Source organism: Protopterus annectens, chromosome 13.part0 (assembly GCF_019279795.1).
Source record: "Protopterus annectens isolate FY-2018-M chromosome 13.part0, PAN1.0, whole genome shotgun sequence".
In the NCBI taxonomy this organism is placed as follows: domain Eukaryota; kingdom Metazoa; phylum Chordata; order Ceratodontiformes; family Protopteridae; genus Protopterus; species Protopterus annectens.
Window position 1 is genome coordinate 321,908,166 of NC_056747.1, and position 24,183 is coordinate 321,932,348.

Here is a 24,183-nt window from a genome sequence, read left to right on the forward strand (position 1 = left end):
GATTGTATTTATTAATGACTGCCCATGTCTAGGAGGGTTGTAGGCGCTATCCCTGATAGTAATATAAAGTAAGGCAGCTGATGCCATTACATCAGTCTTTCTTGCTGTGGAGCCCGAAGCCGAAGCAGTTCTCATGAGTGCCGGTCGGCCGCTACCTGAGTTTTCATCTACCAAATTGAAGTTGAAGTCTTCTAAAGCTAAGTACCCCGTTGGGGAGCCTTTTTTCTTGCACTAACTGATGTCAGAAAAAGTTAATTGTCTCACCTGTGGAAAGCAAATACCATATATAACCAAAAATACACTGAGGTACCACACAATAGCGTCTTTAATAACACAAAGACGCTATTGTGTGGTACCTTGGTGTATTTTTGGTTATATATAGTTCTGGTTTTGTGCACCTGGGTTTTACCTGAAGCCGTTTCTCTCTTTATACGAAAGCAAATGCCACACTGAGACTTCCACTCTTACTGCATCACTTGTTTAGGCCCAGACCACGACGTCCCCCATTGTCGCTTCTGTGCTTTGTTCAGCGCCAGAACTATCGATTGTCGGGCCCTTATTGTAGCCAGATATTTTTGCTTACAGTCCTCGAATTCCGATATGGCTTCGGTAAGCCATCCGACAGCAGATCTTCTGAAAAAACGTAAAGATAAATACAGAGACAGTCCGCACAGGTCTAAATCTACTGATGACGCTTCCGTTAAGCTAGTCGTCAGTTTTCTGGTACTCAGGTGCTTTCGCAGCCCCTGATGTCCGCTTTTGATTCACAGGCCGCTACTGAGACCCTTTCAGAGTCCAGTATGCCGGAAAACTCTTTGACTAAGGATCCTGTGGACGTCTCTACCTTGGATGGGTATGGAGCCGCTGGCTCCTTCACACTACTGAATCTTGACACCAACAGACATCTTCTTTCGTGACTACCATTCTTTCAAAAATGACTGAGTTTCTTAGGCCCAGGGTACGAACCATACCCAAGAAACAGACGCCTGTTACCTTACCACAGTCTCAAATGCTTAAAATGGTGGAAGCCCTTACCATGCTGATCAGAGGAAGCCAAGCTACCCCCTCCAAAAGGAAAAGTGATCTGTCCCCTGTAGTTTTGTCTGAACAAGAGTCAGATGAATCTGATGCATCTGAATATGAAGACATGCAACCCCTCTCTACTTATGAGGATTCTGATGCAGAGGATTCCATTTCTTCAGCCTCTCCCCCAAGAGGATTTTTCTTTTGAGGAAACCCTGCATACTTTAAGGGAGCATTTCCAATGGGAGTGTTAGGACTACCCTCAGTCTAAAGAGAGACTCAGGGAATTCCTAGATCTTCCACAACACAGACCCTTGGCCATCCCTGGATGTTGTGGAGGATGTTTTCCTCGAATCCAGCTTGACTCCTGATGCCCTTCCTCCAGCTCCCAGAAAATCCCACCCCCTTAGACAGGGATTCCTGCGCATTGGACATACGGGGTAAAAAAGTGTACACCTCCAGCTACTCTTGCTATCAGGGCACTGAATTGTCAGTTCCATATGCTGAAATTTCAGCAACATACCTTGGAACTCCTTAAACAAAAAATGTCTTCCTTTCCTGCTTGGGCAGAATCTAAAGATTTACAAGAGTTAATGCATTCTGTAAGTCAAGTAACTAAACACACCTTGCACTATGGTTTTGACGCCCTAGAAGCTTCCTGCAGGGCAGCAGTCACTGGAGCTGTCATTAGAAGGCATGCATGGCTTAAGAAACAGCCCCTGCCAAACCGTGCCAAATCCAAATAGTTGGATGCCCCCTTGCACAAAAAGATGGAAGAAAAAGCAAAATCTATGCAAACAATTAAGGATTTCTTGCAGGTCCAGCCCCCTAGGTTCAGCAAGCATTGTCCCTCCAAACACTGGTCCTTTCCTGCTCCCAGTAAACCAGCCCAGCCTAGGCCCCATGGAAACAGATCCCCCAGACAGCAGCCACAGGGAATGCAGAGATCTAAGCAGTGGACTACCTCCACTTATGGTAAGAACTCACAATGAATCACCTCCTCCACCCCCTCCCTCTGCCCACCTTCACTTACCCATAAGAGGAAAACTCTCCTTTCAATCAAACACCTGGGCCACCATTACGAAGGACCACTGGGTTCTGAACATTGTGTCTCAGGGATACAAATTTTCCCTCCACACCCTTCCAACACCAAAAGGGTTCCCAGATCTACCACCAAATCAGTGGGGAGAGGCTCAAAAGCAAATCCTTTCCCTGCTCTTGATGAGAGGAGTAGAGCACGTTTCTGCAGAACAGATAGGCCAAGGTTTCTACTCCAGACTATTTCTGGTACCCAGAAAAGAGGGCACCTGGTGCCCCATCCTTGATCTATCCATTCTAAACACCTTCCTGGTGATCCCAAAATTCAAAATGCTCACCTTCCAGTAGCTGCTAACCATGCTTTTCAAGGACACTTAGCTAGCCACCCTAGATCTAAAAGAGACCTACCTCCACATCCCTATCTGGGAATCATGCAGGAAATATCTCTGCTTCAGGGCTGGAACTCAACACTTCCAGTTCACTGTGCTTCCCTTTGGCTTATCTACTGCTCCCAGAGTTTTCACAAAATGTCTGGCTCCGGCCATTGCCTTTTGCAGACAAAGAAATATTCAGATTTATCCATACTTATACGACTGCCTTATTCAGGCAGACAGCCTTTGTAAAGACCCTCCTAACCTCTCTAGGGTACACAATCAAAGAAAAGAAATCCAAGCAGGTGCCTACCCAAAGGATAATCTTCCAGGGAGCAAGTCTGGACACAGCATCCCAGATGGCATACCTTACACCAGAGAAACAAATTTTCCTGACAACCTACTTCTCTCAACTAGCCACCAGGCCCCAGCTAACTGCAAGGAAGATCCTGCAAGCTCTGGGGGTCATGGCATCTTGCATACTACTTATTCCAAATGCCAGATTGCATATGAGGAAACTTCAGTGGTACCTAAAGAGCCTTTGGTGTCAACACTCTCAAGACCTGGAAACTCTTCTACCTTTAATTCCTTGCCTCAGAAAAGATTTTCTTTGGTGGGCAACAGCATGCTCCCTCAACAAGGGGACTGCCTTTCTCCCCACCCCCCCGCCCAGACCCTCACCACCACCACCACCCCCGCCCAGACCCTCACCACAGATGCATCAGACTATGCTTGGGGTGCACACCTGGATGGCAGGTGCATACAGGGCCAATGAAGCCCACAGTAAATCTTTCTGCACATCAATCAAAAAGCGATAATGGCTGTGCAGCACACCTTGATAGTTTTCAAGTTCCTTCTCTCTCCAGGGGCTCTCCTGATCGGAACAGACAACACCACTGTGATGTGGCACATCAACAAGCAGGGAGGCACTCACTCCTACCCTCTATGCAGGCTGGCCATGACCCTTTGGCACACAGCCTCTGCCATGCAACTACACCTGTTAGCACATTTCCTGCCAGGATCTCTAAACTCTCTAGCAGACCAATTAAGCAGAAATCTTCTGGACCCACATGAGTGGCAACTTAACAGAAGTACCTTCACCCTAATAACTCAGAATTGGGGAACCCCAAAGGTCGACCTCTTTGCCTCCCACACCAACCATCAGCTCAGCAAATTCTGCACCAGGGAGCATCACTGCATGGCTTGAAAAGTGGATGCCCTGTCCTTCCCCTGGGGTCAATCTGTCGGTCTATGACTTTCCTCCCCTACCTCTCATCCCCAGGGTACTGCTCAAAATAAGGGAGGAAAACCAAGGACCATTCTTATAGCTCCAGACTGGCCCTGGCAACACTGGTACCCCTTGCTGTGCAGCCTGTCCCCACTGCCTCCATGGAATCTTCCTCAGATTCCAAACCTCCTGACCCAGAGGGAAGGAGAATTCATGCATCCCCCCAATTGCAGTCGCTCAGTTTGGCAGCTTGGCTTATTCCTTAACAGCGAACCAATCTACCAACTTCAGTAAACAGGTTCTGGATGTTATCCATGAGGCCAGACGTCCTAGCACCAGAAAGTCTTATGCTCATAAATGGAAAAGGTTCTGCACCTGGATGCAGGCCAAGGGAGCCAATATGGCACAGCCATCCCTCTCTCTCTCATCCTGGATTACTTAGCTGACCTACTACACAGTGACCTCTCTTTCTTCTCTATAAAAATTCATGCCTCTGCTATTTCTGCTCATTTTCACACTCCTTTTCTCACACCCTTTGATCAAACAGTTCCTAAGAGGGGCTAGCAACTTGAGGCCACCCAGAAGGGCACCAACAATAGCTTGGGACCTTAACTTTGTATTGGAAAAGCTCACCCTGCCCCCTTTTGAACCAGCTTCTTCTGCAGTGCTAAAATTTCTCTCCTGTAAGACACATTCCTTCTGGCCATCACTTCAGCCAGAAGAGTATCTGAACTGCAGGCACTCATGGCTGTGGAACCCTTCATCACCTTCCATGTAGACAGGGTATACCTCAGAACTACACCCATCCTTCATGCCCAAGGTGGTGTCCAGTGTGGCTCTGAACTAATCCATTAATTTGCTCACCTTTTTTCCTAATCCCCACAACAAGGGAGAAAGGATTCTTCACTCTCTAGATGTGCACAGACAGCTCAGATTCTATCTAGACAGGACTAAATCCTTCAGAAAGTCTGATCAATTGCTGGTTAGCTTTGTTTCCGGGGCAGAAGGCAACGCCATTTCCAAACAAACCATTTCCAAATGGATAGCACACTGTATCCATTTCTGCTTCAAACAGCATGGAAAGCCCTCACCCCAAGGGGGTCAGAACACACTCCACCAGAGCAGCCTTCACCTCTGCAGCTTTCCTCAGAGGAGTCCCCACCAGGGACATCCTGGAGGCTGCCACCTGGACATCTGTTCACACTTTTACCAAGCATTACCACCTGCCTGTCTTCTCTAAATCTAGGGCAGGGTTTGCCTCTGCAGTCATGCAGGGTATCCTAGCCAGCCCCTAGTTTCCTTGACTGCCTCCACCCATTTTCTCAGCTTTGGGAATCAACCCAAATGTGATGACTGCAACAGTGAAACACGAAGAACATAGTACAGTTGTGTACACTTACCATAAATGTAGATGTTCGAGTGTCTTTACTGTTGCAGTCCTTGTTTCCCTCCCTCCATCCCCCTTTTTTCTTTCTCCTTTTATTACCATTCTAACCTCTTGTTCTCCTTTCCTTATAAGGGACATATTGGCATTTATTTTCCACTGGTGGGGTTCTTCCACCAGAGCCTGGCCTCCTGCTTGGGGGCTCCTGACAGGTTAGGGCAAGAAAAACTGTAATGGCGTCTGCTGTCTTACGACGACCTGACGTCAGTCCTCAAGCAACAGCAACCGACGCAGAAATACTAAGTCTCTGTTATTCCGGCCGGCCTAGGGCTACCCTGGCAGGGATACCCCAAATGTGATGACTGCAACAGTGAATACACTTGAACATCTACATTTATGTTAGGTGTACACAACTGTACTGTCCAATGAACTAGTCATACTGAACCAGCTATTTAGCATAACAAAGGGACCAATTGTCTTTAATCAGGAAGCTTTTTCACCAATAGGAACCAAGTCATGACTGTTCATAGTCAGGAAACTTGTCTTCCAATAGAAATTAGTCCTTGACTATTCATATTCATGTGAGGAAAAGAGCCAGTGAAAACACCCAGTAGAAGCAAAAGAAAACTAAGGAGCAAAATACAATGTCCATGCTGACTTAGATGCAGGCCTTCCTGAATGATAGCATGATTTTTCTCTTCTATCAGTAAAGTGGCTCTATTTCTCAGCAGAACTCTGTTTTTCTGATCAAGTGACTGTGCACAGAGACAGTTGCAACCAGCCAATCAAGAAAAATATCTTTAAATGTAAATAAGGCAATATCTATTAGTAACTGCAAGACCAAAGTAACCAATCAACTGTGGTCAAAAACACCTTCTCCTTATATGAAGGGAAAGAAAGTAAGACAACAGAATTCATAGCCCGAATATACTCAATTCCGAAATGCACTGGTCTTGCAACTTTGTGTAAAAAAAAAAAAAAAAAAAAAAAAGTCAAATCCACACTCTGAAGAAGCACTGAAATGAGCATGTTAGTAGGGACCAGTGCAGACATTCTTTATATTATGTATCGGATTTGTGAATTGTTAGGGATGCTCAAGGAGACATACTGAGTAAGTAGAGCTGCAGAGAAAACACACACAGCCCATTATTCATGCATTAAAAAGTCCTGCATCCAATGTGCAGATCCTGTAAATAAAACAATGGCAGAGTGTTTACATCTTAAGTTGATTTGCACTAATTAACATTTACTTGCCTTTCTTGTAGCCCAAAGCTACTGCAAGGTCCATTGGGGTGTATCCTGAGTCTGCTTCCATTGTCAAATCTGCACCATGAGCTTAAAAACAAAATAAAAACAGTTATGTGTCTCTTCATTTCACAGTACTTTTTTTGCAGACATCCCAAGTCACAAACTTAAGCAGGAGAGCACATGAAAAGGAGGGCAAAACAGCTTCTATAACTAACTAAAAAAAAAAAAAAAAAAAAACACGAAAGGAATGCTTCCAGGTCCTTAAAAAAAATCAAAAAGGAACCAAAATTCCACAGGTAAGGATAAAACCAGATAAGCAAACAAAATTTGGTAGCTGAAGTTAAATACATGCTTGCAATAACAAGAGGTTAAACAATGTTAATTTCATTTTATCTTAAACCAAAAAAATGCCCAAAGCCACAGGACCCGAATCTCTCAAATCCAAATAGCGTAACTCCAGACATAGACAGCACAAACAAAATAAAACCAAGCGCTTTCACTCAGTCAATACCGAGCTTCTTCAGAGTGTAAAATGCTTTGTGCTACCATTGAGGCTTATTAAATAATCAAAAAAGTTACGGGGTGGCAACTGGGATGCCAGACTAGAGTATTGTGAATTATTCTGGCAGTTAAGGTTGGACGCAGGGAGGTCACCTGGGCTGAATGAGACTATTAACATCAGTAGCGTATTAAAGTTGAGAATGGCTCGGTTATAGTATTACAATAACAACATGACAGTTTAGGGTTTGAAATTGAGTTGTTGTGAACTTGAACTTCAGTGTTATGTGTTTATAGTTACTTAAATTAGTTATAACAGTGTATTGAGTTTTTATAGGATTGATTTATTTATAGACAGGACTGGTACTTTCAATGTGTGTACCAAGTTTTTACTTGGTCGAATACATGTATTTTGTCCTTTTTGCAGTTTGATGCTGTTTAGAGATTCTTAACAGTTTTTACTTATAGTGTAACACACAGTTTTAGATTTGCACTTTAAGAGATGGGTAGGTTTTAATTAATTTGAGGCGGGTGAAATGATCATGTGACTTTTTTTATTATTTAATAAGCCTCAATGGTAGCACAAAGCATTTTACACTTTGAAGAAGCTCGGTATTGACCGAGCGAAAGCGCTTGGTTTTATTTTGTTTGTGCTGTCTATTTTTATCTGTTGTGGAATAAAGTCCTTATTCAACTGAAGTGGAGTTACGCTATTTGGATTTGAGAGATCCGGGTCCTGTGGCTTTGGGCATTTTTTGGTTTTGGTTCGTTTCTCTTGGTGTTCTGAGATTTTCATTTTATCTTAAAAAATGTTAAAGAAAACATTTGGTCATGTGATTTAATCATTTTATCAACAGTGCGTTTAAAATCTAGTGTGTGAGTGTATTGTCTGAGGAAGTCTCCCGTCCAATTTTTCACTGACATTTTTTGACAGACAAGGGCACTTACCCATGTCTTTATGTATTATTTTATTAAAGGTTATTTTATTTGTACCAGGTTCCATTCATTTTTTTAATATACTTTAAAACTAGTTCATATCTGCTGCTGGATTGTTACAATGATCACAAGTCTTTTCCCTTACTGCTGAAAATGTGTTGTGCTTCATTTCCATTTTAGTTAACTTCATAAATATTTGCTTCCTGTAGTTTCCTCAAGAACAGCCTTACTTAAAAAGCATGGAAAAATAATCATTTTAAAATGTTTGTAGACCTGTTCACAGTATCTGCTTACAGCTCCTTCCCCTGCTTGCAAAAGAACATTCCTCAATAAAACCTATAAATATGACATTAACGTCTCATGTCACAGGATAAAGGCAATACATGCTAGGCGCATCCATGCAGAACATTTTTATTTAATTATTTTACGTTTGTTTACCTGGGTGGTCCGACTGGACAGAGATGTCCGTTTTCAGCAGAGGCCCAGGGAGAAAAGCTCCAGAACAATTGCTAACATACTATACATAAGCACTGTGGTTTACACATACAGTTATAAAATATAGCAGATAACAACATATGATTGCATAAGATACTTACATAAGCATAGTAGTTTAGACATACAACTAAAAGTACAGCAGGTAGTAACATAGGATTGTTGTTCATACAGTATGTTTAGTAGAGATCATCTTGAAGATGTAGTGAAGATAAGACAAGAAAGGAAAAGCTTAAAAAACACTAGCTAGATAATCTTGAAGATGTAATGAAGATAAGAGAAGAAAGGAAAAACTAAAAGTACTAGCCAGTTTGTCAAAGGAAAGCTTTTCAACTTAGTCTAGGGGAGAGTTGGTGGGTATAGATGGGACAGTGGGGAGTAGGCAGCAGTGAGTTGGTAAGTAACATGTGATATATAGTGCATCTGTGGGAGTGTTAAAGAGGATGGATAGTGGGTAGGGGATAGGAGTCAGAATATGTCAGCCAGTTGCTAGGCAGCTACAAGTAACGTGTGATGATATATAGTGCACCTGGGAGTTTTAAAGAGGAGGTTGGATAGTGGGTAGGGGAAAGGAGTTGGAGTATGTCAGCCAGGTGCTAGGCAGTTGCATGTCCAGGAGTTGTTTAGGTGGGAAATAAGCTGTTTTTTGAAGATGGCTTTGTTAGGTCGTAACCTGATTTGTAGTGGTAACGAGTTCTAAGTCTTGGCAATGTTGCTAGAGTACAGGGAGTCACCAGAGCTGTAATGGCTTTTGGAGATTGCGATTAGTGCCTTGCTAGTGGACCTAAGTTCTCTGTTACTGGAGTAGAGGGTGATCAGGTCTTGTAAGGCTGGAGTTTTGTCAGCTTGGTACAGTATTTGGTGAGCTAGAAGTTGTTGGTTTAGAGCTAAGGTGTTAGGGAGTTCCAGCCAGGAAAGCTGTTTTAGGGTTTGACAGTGGTGGGTATGGTAGGAGGAGTTTGTGGCCAGTTTTGCTATTTTGTTGTAGCATACTGATAGCTTGTTTAAATCGCTCTTACTTAGATTAATTAGGACAGGAGAAGCATACAGTAAGGTAGAGAGAAGATGGGTATGAGCTAGGGTAACTTTACTGTTGCTGGTACAGTGGCAGGAGCCACATTTTATTCCGTGCTCACCCACAAGGAATACAATGAAAGTACAGCTGTCTGAGTATTGTGCCCTAATAGCAAATGTTAGAAGGCAATGTCTTTTGGCTTCTCCTGTTAGGGGTCGCCACAGCAGATCACTAGTCCACAGATTGATTAGCAGTGGAGTTTTTAGTGTGTCGGGTTGCCAGCCCAGCACCCAAGCTTCACAGAAGGCACACACACATATCTGCATGTCTTTAAAACTCACTCAACCACAGGGAGGACATGCAGACTCCACACAGAAGGCACTCCAGCCAAGAATTAAACCAGAGAACCTCTTGCTGTGAGGTGACTATGTTAACCACTGCACCACTGCAGCCATCTAATAGCAAATGTTACAAAAAACAAAATAGAGATGCACGGACATAGCTGTCCCCAGCAATAAGGTAGAGGACTGACATCACTTCCTTGTTATTTGTGAAAAATTAAAAAATAAAAACACCCAAGTGTTACAATATTAGTAATAAACGGTCCAAACCTTCAGATGTCCGTTCCTCTTCTATGAAGGTAATGAAGAAACAAACTCAAATAGGTTTAGTCACCCGAATAATTCGACTTTAATTTATGATAAGAGCTTTTGTCCATCAACTGTACTTCAGATCAACTTTTCAATAACAGCTTTAAACCATGGAAAACTAACATATACATAAAAAGCACAAAGTATAACAAAACATGACTGACAATCTCATACACAGAATGATCCTAGCCTACAACTAAAAGCTAACCTGATGTAACACAAGTCATTTTTTTTACAATCCAAACTTAAATGAGAAACAGAAATAGTACTAATACAACAAGTTCCAAATAAAATGATGTGCAGAGCTCGTACTTAACTCCTAGTCTGTCTCAACAGGAGCATGGTGTTACAAAACTCCCTTCACTAAAGGCTATTTAGCACCAAGGTGACAAGATCCTTCCAAAAGGAGTAATTTTATTTATGTATTGATATTTGATTACTGGGAAAGTCCAACTGGGTAGGAGCCCATTTTCAGTGATGGCCCTGGGAGAAAATCTACAAAGTATTACAAAACATTTTAAGAACAAGTTTACACTCTTTAAAAAATAATACAAACAACTACAGTTTAAATAATTATACCAAAACTAAAGATAATATGAAACTATTGGTTAAGAATACGTAAAAGTTATATAACAATGACTTAATAGTTAGAAAAATTTTAGCCAGTTTATACAGAAATTACAGGTAAGTTAGTATAATACAAACAGGAATTACAGTAAACTCTCAGTTAACCGGCACCCATGGGGATTGGTAGAGGCCAGATAACTGTAGTTTCTGGTTGCTTGAGAGTTACTATTAAAAATAGACCTGACTAACAACTGTACCCTATACTATTTGCTTGGTTTGACTTGTTCTCAGGTTGGGGAGAGATGGAATTTATTCCTGTCTCCCTTTTTTTAAACTCTAAAACTCTAAAAACATAAGGTATGTTTCTGCTGGGGGGGGGGGGGGGGGGGGCAGAAAGTGCAACACATGAAAATTGTACTGTATTTCTTTTTTTTTTTTTTGCTGGTTGCTTGACAATGCCGGTTGCTTGATTCCCAGTTAACTGAGAGTTTACTGTACAATATACAAAGTGAGAGAAAAGTATGCTTACGGTGTATTTAGAGTGAAGGCCGAGAGAGAAATTGTTAGAAGTAAAGAAGTGACAGTAAGGAGATGTAAGGTACGACCAGATATTTGTTCACATTTAGGGATATAATTTATCCTGGTGTTGACCAATAAACTAAAAAGAAACAGAACAAAAAAAAATAGCTAAAGTGTGTGTGTGAGCGCGAGACAACAGCCACATGAATCAAGAAAACAGCACCCACTATGGTAACATTGGAAAAGATGTGATATAAACAAATATCACAGATAAAAAACTATAATCATAGGTGTATTAAAAAGAAAAGTGCATTCACCCATAGGGATTTATCAGATCACTTTTAAAACTGAGCATCTATAAAATCAATCATACATTAAAAATTAAAAAAAAAAATCAATCAGTAAAATGCATGGAAAATGCAAATGACTACACATATGTATATGTTGCAGCACAACAAAAAATATGCAGAAACCATAAAAAATATAGGAATAAAACGTGTCCAAGAAAAGTAAAGAAAGGAACAGACATGTCTTGTCAAAACCATTAAAAAATAATTTGTGGTCCATTTTCCGAAGCTGAAAAATACATTTACTTGAACAAGCAGAATTAAATCCAGGTGGCTGTAGGTGTTGAGGAGAATTTGCCATTCCAGCTCCTCCATTTCAAGAATGGCATTATAGCTCCCCTCAAGTGAACCCAACCTGATCAAGTCCAAAATGTGACACAAATGAAAAAAGAATGACCTGGTGGTTCAATGTTGCTTAGTCCATTTCTAATTTCAGATATGTGTTGGGCTAACCTCCTGTTAATCTTACTAATGGTCTTCCCTACGTACAAATCTTGACACCTGGAGCACTGGGCTCTGTAAACTGTACAGTAAAACCTTGTGCAGAATGGCTAGTTTATGACCGAGATCTGCACCACTCTAATCTTTGAACATTATTCAGCCTGCCAGCAATTACATGCCCCCCCTTAAGTCCAACATTTAGCCAAACCCACCCATTAGAATAACAAATGACGGGTACAGCAGACATATTGTGCCAAATTTAGAAAGGTTACCATGGCATGTAAACCTGGTGTACACCTGGCGATAACCATTTCCAATTCAGAGACAGCCCTAGCTCTGCAGTGGGCTGTCTCTGCGGCCTACCACAAATGCTCATGGTGCATTCCAGGCCTATGCTAATGAGCATTGTGCTCTTCCTACTGGAAATGCCTGGGGTAAGGCATTTACACAGCAAAGTGATTCAGAAAATCACTCAGCTGCTTAAGTTACACTGGCCAGTTGTGTTAATGAACACAACCAAAAGCTCATGTTCATCTGATCACGTTCAGAGTTAAGTGCTGCAGAGTTTAGCAGACAGGTAGTGTTGGGTGTATATGCTTGAGCATATGAGTGTGACTGCATTTATGAATGCATGTACAGGTATGAGTGATGTATGTGTGTGCATGGCATGTCATCGTAGGTGTGTTAGGGTGTATGTAGGACAGGTGTACGTGTTCATTTTTTTTTTTTAACACACCTTTATTGAATTATCTTTGTGACATAAGCAGTTTTACATTAATACAAACGTAATCAAACTGTATTAATAAATATTAATAAACATTATGTTTCACATATATTGCCATATATCATACAACCTAAGCAACACTACATACATTCCAAACCAATAACCAAAAAAGGAGAGGCAGCCAGTGAGCTTCACAAACCTGATTACGAATCCAATCAGTAGTTAAGCGCTTTCTTCCCTTAGGACTTCATCAGAACTACTGTTAACAGCCATTCAAATGTTTATATAGCCAATAATGTCACATGATGTACGTCTAATTAAATTTTAAACCTGTAAATACAACTAAAATAGCTGAACCCAATGTAGAATAAAAACATCAGTTAAAATTCACACAAGCATGCAAAACACTCTGAACATATGCCAGTAAATAAAAAATGTAAAAATTGTTGAACATGTTTTATATCATAAAATCCAAATACAATTCAACACTCCAAATTTTAAGGTGCAATACAGGGGAAATGGATGACAGAACTTGTTCTGAATGATACTTGTTCCATTTCCCCTGTATTGTACCTTAAAAGTTTGGAGTGTTGAATTTTATTTGGATTTTATGATATAAAATATATTCAATATTTTTTACATTTTTTATTTACTGTCATATGTTCAGAGTGTTTTGCATACTTGTGTGAGTTTTAACTGATGTTTTTATTCTACATTGGGTTCAGCTATTTTATTTTATTGTTTACTGCTTTGAAATTTAATTAGAGGTACATCATGTGACATTGACTATATAGCTGTTAACAGTAGTTCTGATGAAGTCCTAAGAGAAGAAAGTGCTTAACTACTGACTGGATTCGCAATAAGGTTTGTGAAGCTCACTGGTTGCCTCTCCTTTTTTTGGTTATTGGTTTGGAGTGGAAGTATTTGTTTCATTTTTTTATAACACTACATACATTATTTAAATCCTGCCCCCCTTTTTTAACAAGAAAGATCTTTATTAAATCATCACTTATGACATAAGCAATCATACATTTATATAATGTGTGTGTGTTCATGACTGTGACTGCCTGGGCTATGTGTGGTGTGTGAGTGTAGCATATGAATAAATGTGTATATGTGTGTACGTGGGGGGCTGTCATACTCTCACACTCCCTTTGACTAATGTGCAAATCCTGCAGTAAGGGGAGGGAGCAATAAATGCCACGGATACTCTATATAATGTTCTGTAAGGCACTTAGAAATAAAATGCTACAAGCTTTGAAGCTTGAAAGACATAGGGTGGTGGAACACTAAACTCCAGGGACACTTTTCATGTTGTGCCTTACATGTATTAAAAATAAAACCTATTTTGCAGTGTGAAAGACATGGGAAGGGGGAACACTAGACACCAGGTATACTTTATACAGCATGCCATAAAAGCACTTAAAAAGTTTTAAACTCTGTAGTAACCACATACAGCTGTGTGTTAGTCCCCTGCACCAATATTAGAGACTGGGGATTCTTGTAACATATTACCTTAACTTTAAATGAGAGAGAGAAAAGTGAATGGGAGGGTGTTTAAACCCTGCACCCTTGACACAGAAGTCAAGTTTATGAAGTAGGAGCCTTAACCCCCACTGCTGAGAAGTTACTGTACTTGGGTTTTTGTGTATATAATAAGTGGTGTGAAACCCTGATGCCGGCCATTACTCACTGTTTGCAGTGGTCCATGAGTTATGATGGACAGGGCACATATAACAGGAAGCAGCAGGGGCCACTGTGTAAAATCATGGACAATTGAGAGGGGTGGGGGTATGTCCATGAGGGGAAGGCGGTTTAGGGCCAAAGGCAGGTGGAACCCTAGATAACATCAATGAGAATATTTAAACTATTAGTTGGTCTTACTTAAATAATTAATAAAGCAACGGATCTAGCATCATGATGAACTTCATGAGCAATAAGAGGAACGCATCTAATGTCTGGCATTACTGATGGTTAGGATCCCTGATTTACAACAGCAGGGACAAAAATAAGAAGCATCATGGAATTCCTATTAACACAGAGACGAGCAAAAGGTATGCCAGTGTGAGTGTCTTTTTGAATGTGCATTAGTGCGACTAACTAGGACGGTGCCTGTGCTAGCGTGATGCACAGGCTGATGGTGTTGACTACCTCAGTAAGTGCTGATTTGCACTCATGGTAGTTACGGGTGATTCAGAGACATACAAATAAGTGAAACATTAGGTCGTCCTCACTGTGTCCAACAAAGTCTCTGAATCTCATTTTCCTGTATCCTTGAAACAGTCCCTTTTGGCTGCAGTTCTTACCACCGGGGAAGGTATCTTTCTTAATCCCCAGGATTATTTTCTGGTGGTGCATTTCCTGGAAGAACACATTTAAAAAAAAAAACTAAACTAACTCAACCTCTCTTCTCAAAAGTTTGACAAAAAGTACATTTAGCAAGGCTGGCACACATTATCATACATATGCATCTCTCCCATCTGTACATAATTTATCACGGAAGTAATAAATCTCCAAGCAATTCTCCCCTTCCCAGGGTGGCAGGGAATGCTGTCATCTTTACATAACACACAAGAAGTTCTAAGCCTCTCCACTGATCTCTTCCAAAATCTGAAGTCCACAACCCAACATTTCCATGGTATAACATTAACCTTAAAAACTGCACACCTCTAAATCATTCATAAAAAAAAAAAAAAAAAAAAAAAACATGATCTACCTGTATATTGTAAATCTTAAAATTTCATAAAATACGTCAATTTTTTCAACTAAAAATCACATTTTAAAAATGACCCACAACACTACAGCTAGAGATATTAAATCAGTTAACTGACCGTATTAAAAGTCTGTACAAGTCTTGTGGTTAGCCCGCGGTGGTGGTGCTGCGGTAGTGTTGTCGCCTCACAGAAAGACACTGTCCGGTTCGATTCTTAGCTAGAGCGTCTTCTGCGTGGAGACATGCGTGAATGGGCGTACCTTCGTTGAAGGTTGTGCGTCGGGGCTGGTAACTCGGCACATAAAAATCAACTACCAATCATTAGCGGACCGGAGTTCTGTTGTGGCGACCCCTAACTGGGAAAAGCCAAAAGACGCAACAACAAGTTTTGTGGTTATACAGTATGTAAAAGTTCAGCTAACAGTAACAAAATTTTGCTGTTCTGTAACTCAGTGCAACTTTAATAGCTTTATCTTAAAAAGGACAGTTTGGCAGTTATAAAGAGGCTGCCACATAATTAAAAACACAACACTATGTTATTTACATTTTAAATTGACTATTTTTGGATAGTTCAAGGTACGTGCAGTCCTTAATGTTCATTTGAAGTTTATTACAACAAATCACAATCACATTAGCTGTACCAAAACACACTAACAAAATTTATAACTGCAGCTCGTCCTGAAAATAATACAGATAATCAAATTATAAAGACTAGTTAACATATTTGTTCTCCTGCGTATACAATAGTTGAAGCACTTCAGCACATGTGCTTTATGGTTTCAGATCAACTTTAAAATTAATTTAAACCATCTGTAATGAGTATAAAAATAGCTAATGCCTTTGTTCTATAAATTACTCTTAATAAATAAGGAAGGAACTTTCAATGTATTTAGACAACTATTCACCTTACAGAAATCAGCTTGGTTGCTAACACAGGCTTCTACAATTTAAAATATAAACCTAAATCTGCTATTTGCATCAGATATCCTCATAGGCATTACCTTACATTCCAAAAATACTAATGATTTGTAGCTTAACCCAATGAGCTTTAAAATTATGATCTTTTATCAATGTGTTATTTATTTTTACTAACACTAATTGTTTGAAGGCGCTAATGTCTTCATTCCCAAGAAGCATTATCTTCCTCCACACAAAATGGACATGAAGTGAACATCTTTTGGAGGAAGGAAAGTTGGTAACTGATGTTAACGAGGACACCTGGTACAAACAGTAAAGAATAAAAGACTGAAGTGTTCAACACTGTCAAAAGATCAGAGCTTGGAAGTGAATGATAAACCCATATGTTGGCAGATCAACAGTTCATTTTAAGTAGTAAAGTAGGAAAGGGAAGCAGTTGCTGTCTCTTTATAACTGGGCACCCCATAACTGCTACACAGTGGGGCTGCAACCTCACACCCTCAAAGACATTAGACTGATGTAAAAGATTAGGCTGAGGGACTGATGTCCACCTTCAGCTAATACCCATTCAGATTATTTGCCTCCTGCAATGATCCTTATAATGAACACCCATACTAATCATTCCCCTTAAGGGGTACAAATTCTTAGTGACGAACTGCTCATGCCATCTTAGATGGTCTGTGTGCCATGCCACAAACTGTGGTTACACTACCAAAAGGAGTAGATTTAAAACAATGTACAAATAAAATCAGGCCTTAGATGAACATTTCTATTTAAATGCTTTGTGAAAAGCCACATTACAAAGCTAAAAGAAATATAAATAAAAATAAAATGTTATTTTACTAAACTTTAACTTTACAAGGAGAATACAGTGTAAATGTGTATGTGGTGCTTTATGACGAAAATGAACCAACAAAATCACAACCACAGTGACCTTACTAAAACACAGAAAAGCACAGCAATACATTATAACTGGAGTTCATCCTGAAAGAAATGCAAATAATCAAAACATAAAAAACTAGTTTCTACTTCTAACATCAGGACAGAACTATCATGCATTGCAGTATACATGACAACACAGCTGACATCAGGACATACCTGCCACATGTGGCAGTATATGTTAACACCGCTGACATCAGGACACACGTGCCACATGTGGCAGTATATGTTAACACAGCTGGCATCGGGACCTACCTGCCACATGTGGCAGTATATGCTAACACAGCTGACCTCAATACAACACTGACACATGCAGCAGTATATGTGATTTTTCAGCTGACATCAGGACAGATTGCCACATGTGGCAGTATGTGACATAATGCAGGCAACAAGGGTGGTTTAAGTGGTGTCATTTCTCCTTTCATTCTTATAAATTCCACAACCAATATTCTTCAGGATTGGACCAATTCAATTCCAGATTACAGCTTGGTCTGTACCAGAAATACATGGAAAATGTCCTTCTGTGGACAGTCTTGCCCAGACAGAACATGCCACACTATAAGAGCTTTCATCCTGAATAATACTGCTCAATGCTGCACTACCAGTATGCCAACACAGAAGTACCAAAAGCTTGGTGCCATCCAACTCATGTCCGACTGACAGAAAACTTATGACATATCCACTCCTTCCGGTTCCCAGCAATAATACAGAACATATCAATGTCCCTGTTTTCCTGGTGGACCCCCATGTCAGAGTCAGTAACTGTTCTCCCATTTCCCCTTCCAAGTTCTCATGCAAAACTAACATCTTTATTCACTAGGACTTACCTAATAAAGCTTCAACACATTTCACGTGATTGCCACGCACAGCATAAAGCAAAGGTGTTCCTCCATTCTACAAAAAAAAAAAAAAAAAGAAACTGTTAATCTCAACAGCCTTCACTGATTATAACCAGCAACAAACATTAAAGTGCTTCATGGTTCTGAGTACTTCCTTGTCTTGCACAGAGAGCTGTATTATGACCTTCCCCTTCTCATCCACACTAATATCATTCTGTTACAAATATCTATGAAATATGCTTACAGGATTACAGATAATCTGATGATGATGATCAGTGTTGAAATAATCAAGAAACAGGAGAACAGAGTCTTCCCCTCCAGTGGATTTATTATCCATAATCATCACATCTTTCATACTCAAATCACAAAGCATTGAAACTACATCTAAAACTAACAAATTCATAATGACAACTAACTATTCTACAAAGCACTGCCAAATAGTATGACATAATTGTTTTTTTTTTTTTACATGGACCCCTATAAACCCTGGTGTCAGGGTTCTGCCACCACACCTACGGTATCTGTACAGTACCTTGAAAGGTGTGCAAACAGAAAATGGCAAATGTTTAAAAAAATAAAATAACCTCATCCCTTTCCTTTTCTCCAAGTACAGCAACCTAAAAACAAAACACAGACTCTGTGACAAAGCAAGCTGCAATAACTAACATGCTGATAACATAAATATGCAAGCTTATGTTATGGACATTTTAAAATGTGATAGTTTCAGACATGAATGAGGAACTTTAGAGCTCCCAGCCTTGTGTTATTCCAGCAATTATGCCGTAGTTTGTATATAAAGAGTAGAAAGACCATATGCATGCTTACCGCAGATGGAAAACCGGAGTATTTCACAATAATCAGCCTTCAGCTACACACTGTCAGGCTTTCTTCCCATCTCCCCCACTGCTATAGTTAATGGTTTATCTTTATTTCTAATACTTGGCAACAGAAACTCAGTTATTTCTGATAAACCCAGATACCAGAGCAGACTGTGTATGCCTTTATGGGTCTGACTTTCTGCATCAACTACTTATAAAGACATTTTGATGAGCTGGAGTTGAACAACATTCAAGACAGAAGCATGCAAAAGTTCTTTTTTCACTGAGTGAATCAAGAGATGTGCAGTTCTCACTACTCCGTGCCATGGCCAAGATCAAAGAGTAGAACAGGGATCAACAAGTTCAAGTACAGACAGATGTACACATCACTACACAGCTGATATCAGGACAGAACAGGTACGTGTAACAGTATATGTCACTATACAGCTGATATCATGACAGGCGCATGCAACAGTATGTGTCACTATAAAGCTGATATCGGGACAGAACAGGAGCATGCAACAGTATATGTCACTACACAACTGATATCAGGACAGAACAGGAACATGCAACAGTATATATCACTACACAGCTGATATAGTACAGTTGTGTACACTTACCATAAATGTAGATGTTCGACTGTATTCACTATTGCAGTCCTGGTTACCCACCTTCCAGCCCCCTGTTTTTTCTCTTACGACACCTCTACTTTCTTTTACTATGCTTAAAAATCTTTTTGGTGTATTTGCTTTTGTTTGGAGGTATATTTTTTGTGTTTTAAATTATATACATATATATTTATTTTGCTCCCCATTTGGGGTGGGGGGGCACCTGACATATGGGGCAAGAAAAACTGAAGTAATGGCGTCGGCTGCATGTTTTATACCCCTGACGCCATGGAAGAAGGGACAGCAACCGACGCAGGGCCCAAGACTTTGTTAATCAGGCCGACTGAGGGCAACTTGCCAGCAGATTACCCAAATGTAATGACTGCAACAGTGAAACACGAAGAACATCTGGACAGAACAGGAGCATGCAACAGTATATGTCACTACACAGCTGATATCAGGACAGAACAGGAGCATGCAACAGTATATGTCAATACACAGCTGATATCGGGACAGAACAGGCGCATGCAACAGTATAATGTCACTATAAAGCTGATATCAGGACAGAACAGGAGCACAGTATATGTCAATACACAGCTGATATTGGGACAGAACAGGAGCATGCAACAGTATATGTCACTATACAGCTGATATCGGGATAGAACAGGTACATGCAACAGTATATGTCACTATACAGCTGATATCAGTGCAGAACAGGTACATGCAACAGTATATGTCACTATACAGCTGATATTAGGGCAGAACTGGCATATACAATAGAATGTCATTACACAGCTGATATCAGGACACAGCAGCTACATGCAACAGAATATGCCACTTTACACAGCTGATATCAAGACAGAACAGGTACAAGCAATAGTATATGCCACTATACAGCTGATACTGGGACAGAACTAGCACAAGCAATGCATTTAAATATACATCTGAAATCAGGACAGAAGTAGCACATGCAGCGGTACATGTCACTATACAGCTGACATCAGGATGGAAATAGCACATATAATAGTATTAGCACATATAATAGTATATGTCACTACCCTAGTGACAGCAGGACAGAAATGGCACATGGAACGCTGTATGTCACTATACAGCAGATGTCAGGACAGAACATGCACACACACACACACACAGCAGTATATATCACTGTATAGCTGACATTAGGACAGAACTGGCACATGCAACGGTATATTTGCTATAGAGCAGGAACAGAACTGGCATTTGTGAAAGTGTATGATATGATGCATCAGCAAACGTCAGTGTATGTCAGCATACAGTTGACTGTATGGCTTTCTCCCCACCCCCCGGTTTATCTTTATTAATGCTGCTTGATAACAGAAACACCATTTTTCTTCACTACTCAGCTGCCATCAGTAAAGAAAACAGAAAGATTGAAATTATCATAGCTCTGTTCTTCCTCCCTTCCAAAAGCTGCACTTCATTTTAGATAATTTAGAGGGCAAAGCTACTGTCTAAAATGTTTCAAACACCTGTTAACCCATGCATGTATAAAACCTTAAGATGTTCTTCGTGTTTCACTGTTGCAGTCATTACATTTGGGTTATCCTGCTGGCAGGTTGCCCTCAGGCGGCCTGAATTTCAAAGTCTTGGGTCCTGCGTCGGTTGCTGTCGCCTCTTCCCTGACGTCAGGTCGTCAGAGGTATAAAGATGCAGCCGACGCCATTTTATTTAGTCTTTCTTGCCGTGCGGTGCCCGAAGCAGAAGCAGTTCGCAAGTGCCAGTCGGCCGACTCCTGAGATTTTCGTGTTCGAGTTTCAGATCCGAAGTCTTTATTAAAAGCTAAGTACCCCGTTGGGGAAACTTTTTTCTTGCTCCAGTCCGATGTCAGAAAAAGTTAATAATTGTATTTCTTGTGGGAAGCAAATATCTCATAAGGACTTTCATTCTTACTGTATTCCTTGCCTAGGCCCTGACCACGACGTTGCTAGTTGTCGGTTTTGTGCTAGATTTAACCAACGCACTATTAAGCGTCGGTACGATTTTGCATTAAGCTATTTTGGGTGAAGATTTAATTATACAATGTCGTCGGATAGCCATCTGACTACCGGAGTTCACAAAAAACGCAAAGAAAAAGAAAAAGACAGGCAACCGAGATCCAAAACAGACGACGAAGCTTCTCCTAAGCAAGTCGCCAGTTTGCCGGTCCTCATTGAGGCGCTTTCACAGCCCCTGATGCCTGCTACTTTAGAGTCGCAGGCCGCTACCGACTCCCATGTGGAGTTGGACAGGCCACTGGAAACTCAAGGTATTGAAACCTCGGAGATTGTTCCCTCAGATGGGTCCGGAGCCGCTGAGTAGGTATCGGCTTCTGAGGGTGTATTCAGACCTAAGCAATTATATATTAAACCAACTTCAAAGACAAAGACTAAAACACCTTTAAAGGCAAAGAAGCAAGTTTACCAGCCACAAGGACCGGCCTCCATGCCCAAAAAACAGATGCTCAAAATGGCCGAAGACTTAATTACCTTGATCAGGGGTTCCCATCCCCCTCCTGATAAGAGGCCTAGGCAAGACACAGACTATGAATCTTCAGATCAGGTTTCCATTTCTTCTGATTCCTCTTCTGATCAGGAATATTCTCTTCCCCCCTATGAGTATTCTGATGCTGAAGAATCCATTCCTTCAGCTTGTGATAAGACTTTTAACATGGCTAGGGTACAGAGTCAACAAAAAGAAATCAAAACTAGTACCCTCTCAAGAGATAATATTCCTGGGTGCAAGCTTAAATACAACTGCCCAGATGGCTTATCTCACTCCAGACAAACAAAGGCAACTGACTACCTATTTCAAGGAAATGGCAACAAAGGCCCAGTTATCTGCAAGAAATATTCTGCAGGCTTTGGGCTTCATGGCATCCTGCATCTTACTAATTCCATATGCAAGACTGCATATGAAGAAAATTCAATGGTACCTAAAAAGCGTCTGGACACAACATTGCCACAGTCTAGAAACAATGATTACTCTAATTCCCTGCCTGCAGCAGGAGTTTCAACAGTGACAAAGGCTTGTCACCAAAACAAGGGACAGCCATTCTCACTACCCCCAGCCAGGCAGAGCCTAACAATGGATGCTTCAGATTATGCCTGGGGGGCATACATGGCAGGAAGAGGCATTCAGGGCACCTGGTCCACAAACCAAAAGCATCTAAATATCAATCAAAAAGAGATGCTAGCTGTTCAAAATGCCCTGACAGCCTTCAAGGACCTACTTCCTCCAGGACAACTATTGATAAAGACAGACAACACCACGGTCATGTGGTACATAAACAAGCAGGGGGGCACTCATTCTTATCCCCTGTGCAGACAAGCCATGGCTTTATGGGACACAGCATTGACTTACCAAGTTCATCTGAAGGCACAATTCCTGCCAGGAAAGGAAAACACTCTGGCAGAAGAACTAAGCAGAAGCCTCATGGATCCCCACGAGTGGCACTTGGATCCACAAGTCTTCAGCATGATAACAAAGAAATGGGGATGCCCGGACATAAATCTATTTGCCTCCCCTCAAACAATCAACTAAAAAGATTCTGTACAAGGACTTATCACAGACCAGCATGGAAAGTGGACGCCTTATCTTTCAACTGGACAAACCTATCTATATGCCTTTCCTCCACTGCCTCTCCTACCCAAGGTACTCCTAAAGGTCAGGCAGGAGAAACCAAAAATGATTCTGATTGCCCCAGACTGGCCACGCCAGTACTGGTATCCGATCTTAAGGAACTTGTCCCAATGCCCAGCCTGGACCTTACCTCAAATACCTCATCTACTGTCCCAGCAAAACAATCAGATTCTGCACAGCCAACTCAGGACCCTAAACCTGGCAGCATGGCGGATAATCTAGCCATACAAACCACACCTCTCAGTAAAGCTGTGATGGATGTCATTTTAGAAGCCAGAAGGCCTAGTACTAGAAAATCCTATGCTGGGAAATGGAAGATATTTTACACTTGGAACCAAGCTCAAGGAACTGATACAGCTGTCCCAAATATTCCTCAGATTTTGCAATACTTAACTGAGATGCTGGACAAAGGCCTATCTTTTTCATCAGTTAAAATCCATGCCTCTGCCATTTCGGCTCATTACAATACAGAGCCACCACTCTTTTCTCATCCTTTATTAAGGCAGTACCTGAGAGGAGCCAAAAACTTAAGGTCTCCAAGGAGAACGCCAATACCTGCATGCGACCTCAATTATGTCTTCGAAACACTCACCTTACCTCCTTTTGAGCCAGCTGCTACTGCGGATATAAAGTTCTTATCTTGGAAAACAGCTCTGCTCCTAGCAATAACTTCTGCAAGACGAGTTTCAGAGCTGCAGGCTCTCATGGCTGTGGAACCCTTTATCATTTTTTTATCCAGACAGGGTCTCTCTGAGAACAAACCCTACTTTTATGCCTCAGGTGGCATCCAGTGTAGCCCTTAACCAAACAATTCATTTGCCAACTTTTTATTCAAATCCACAGAACAAGGGAGAGAAAATTCTGCATTCTTTGGACGTGCACAGACAACTTAGATTCTACTTGGACAAAACTAAAGTTTTCAGAAAGACAAAACAATTACTAGTGGTATATGCCACAGCATCACAAGGAAAGGCTATCTCCAAGCAGACTATTTCAAAGTGGATAGGTCACTGCATTCATTTCTGCTACTCACAGCATGGCAAACCAGTGCCTAAGGGCATTAGGCCACATTCAACCAGAGCTGCAGCCTTTCTCAGGGGAGTGCCAACCAAAGACATTTTAGAGGCTGCTACTTGGAGTTCAGTGCATACCTTTACAAAACATTACAATCTGCCTCTTTACTCTAAAGCCAGGACAGGCTTTGCCACTG

At 41.0% G+C, this 24,183-nt stretch overlaps 2 protein-coding genes across 9 annotated transcripts in view; one reads left to right on the forward strand and one right to left on the reverse strand.

The window, feature by feature from the left end:
• BORCS8 (BLOC-1 related complex subunit 8) overlaps positions 1 to 24,183 on the forward strand; it is a 1,082,199-nt gene that overhangs the window by 562,278 nt on the left and 495,738 nt on the right. The window lies entirely within an intron of this gene.
• The window catches only part of RFXANK (regulatory factor X associated ankyrin containing protein), a 223,150-nt gene that overhangs the window by 34,057 nt on the left and 164,910 nt on the right, over positions 1 to 24,183 (reverse strand). For all 5 annotated transcript variants that reach the window (XM_044053915.1, XM_044053912.1, XM_044053914.1 and 2 more), the window contains exons 7-8: positions 17,879 to 17,945; positions 6,299 to 6,379 (exon numbers count right to left, since the gene is read on the reverse strand). In XM_044053915.1, coding sequence (XP_043909850.1) covers positions 6,299 to 6,379; positions 17,879 to 17,945 — 148 coding nt within the window. The remainder of the gene's footprint in view (positions 1 to 6,298; positions 6,380 to 17,878; positions 17,946 to 24,183) is intronic.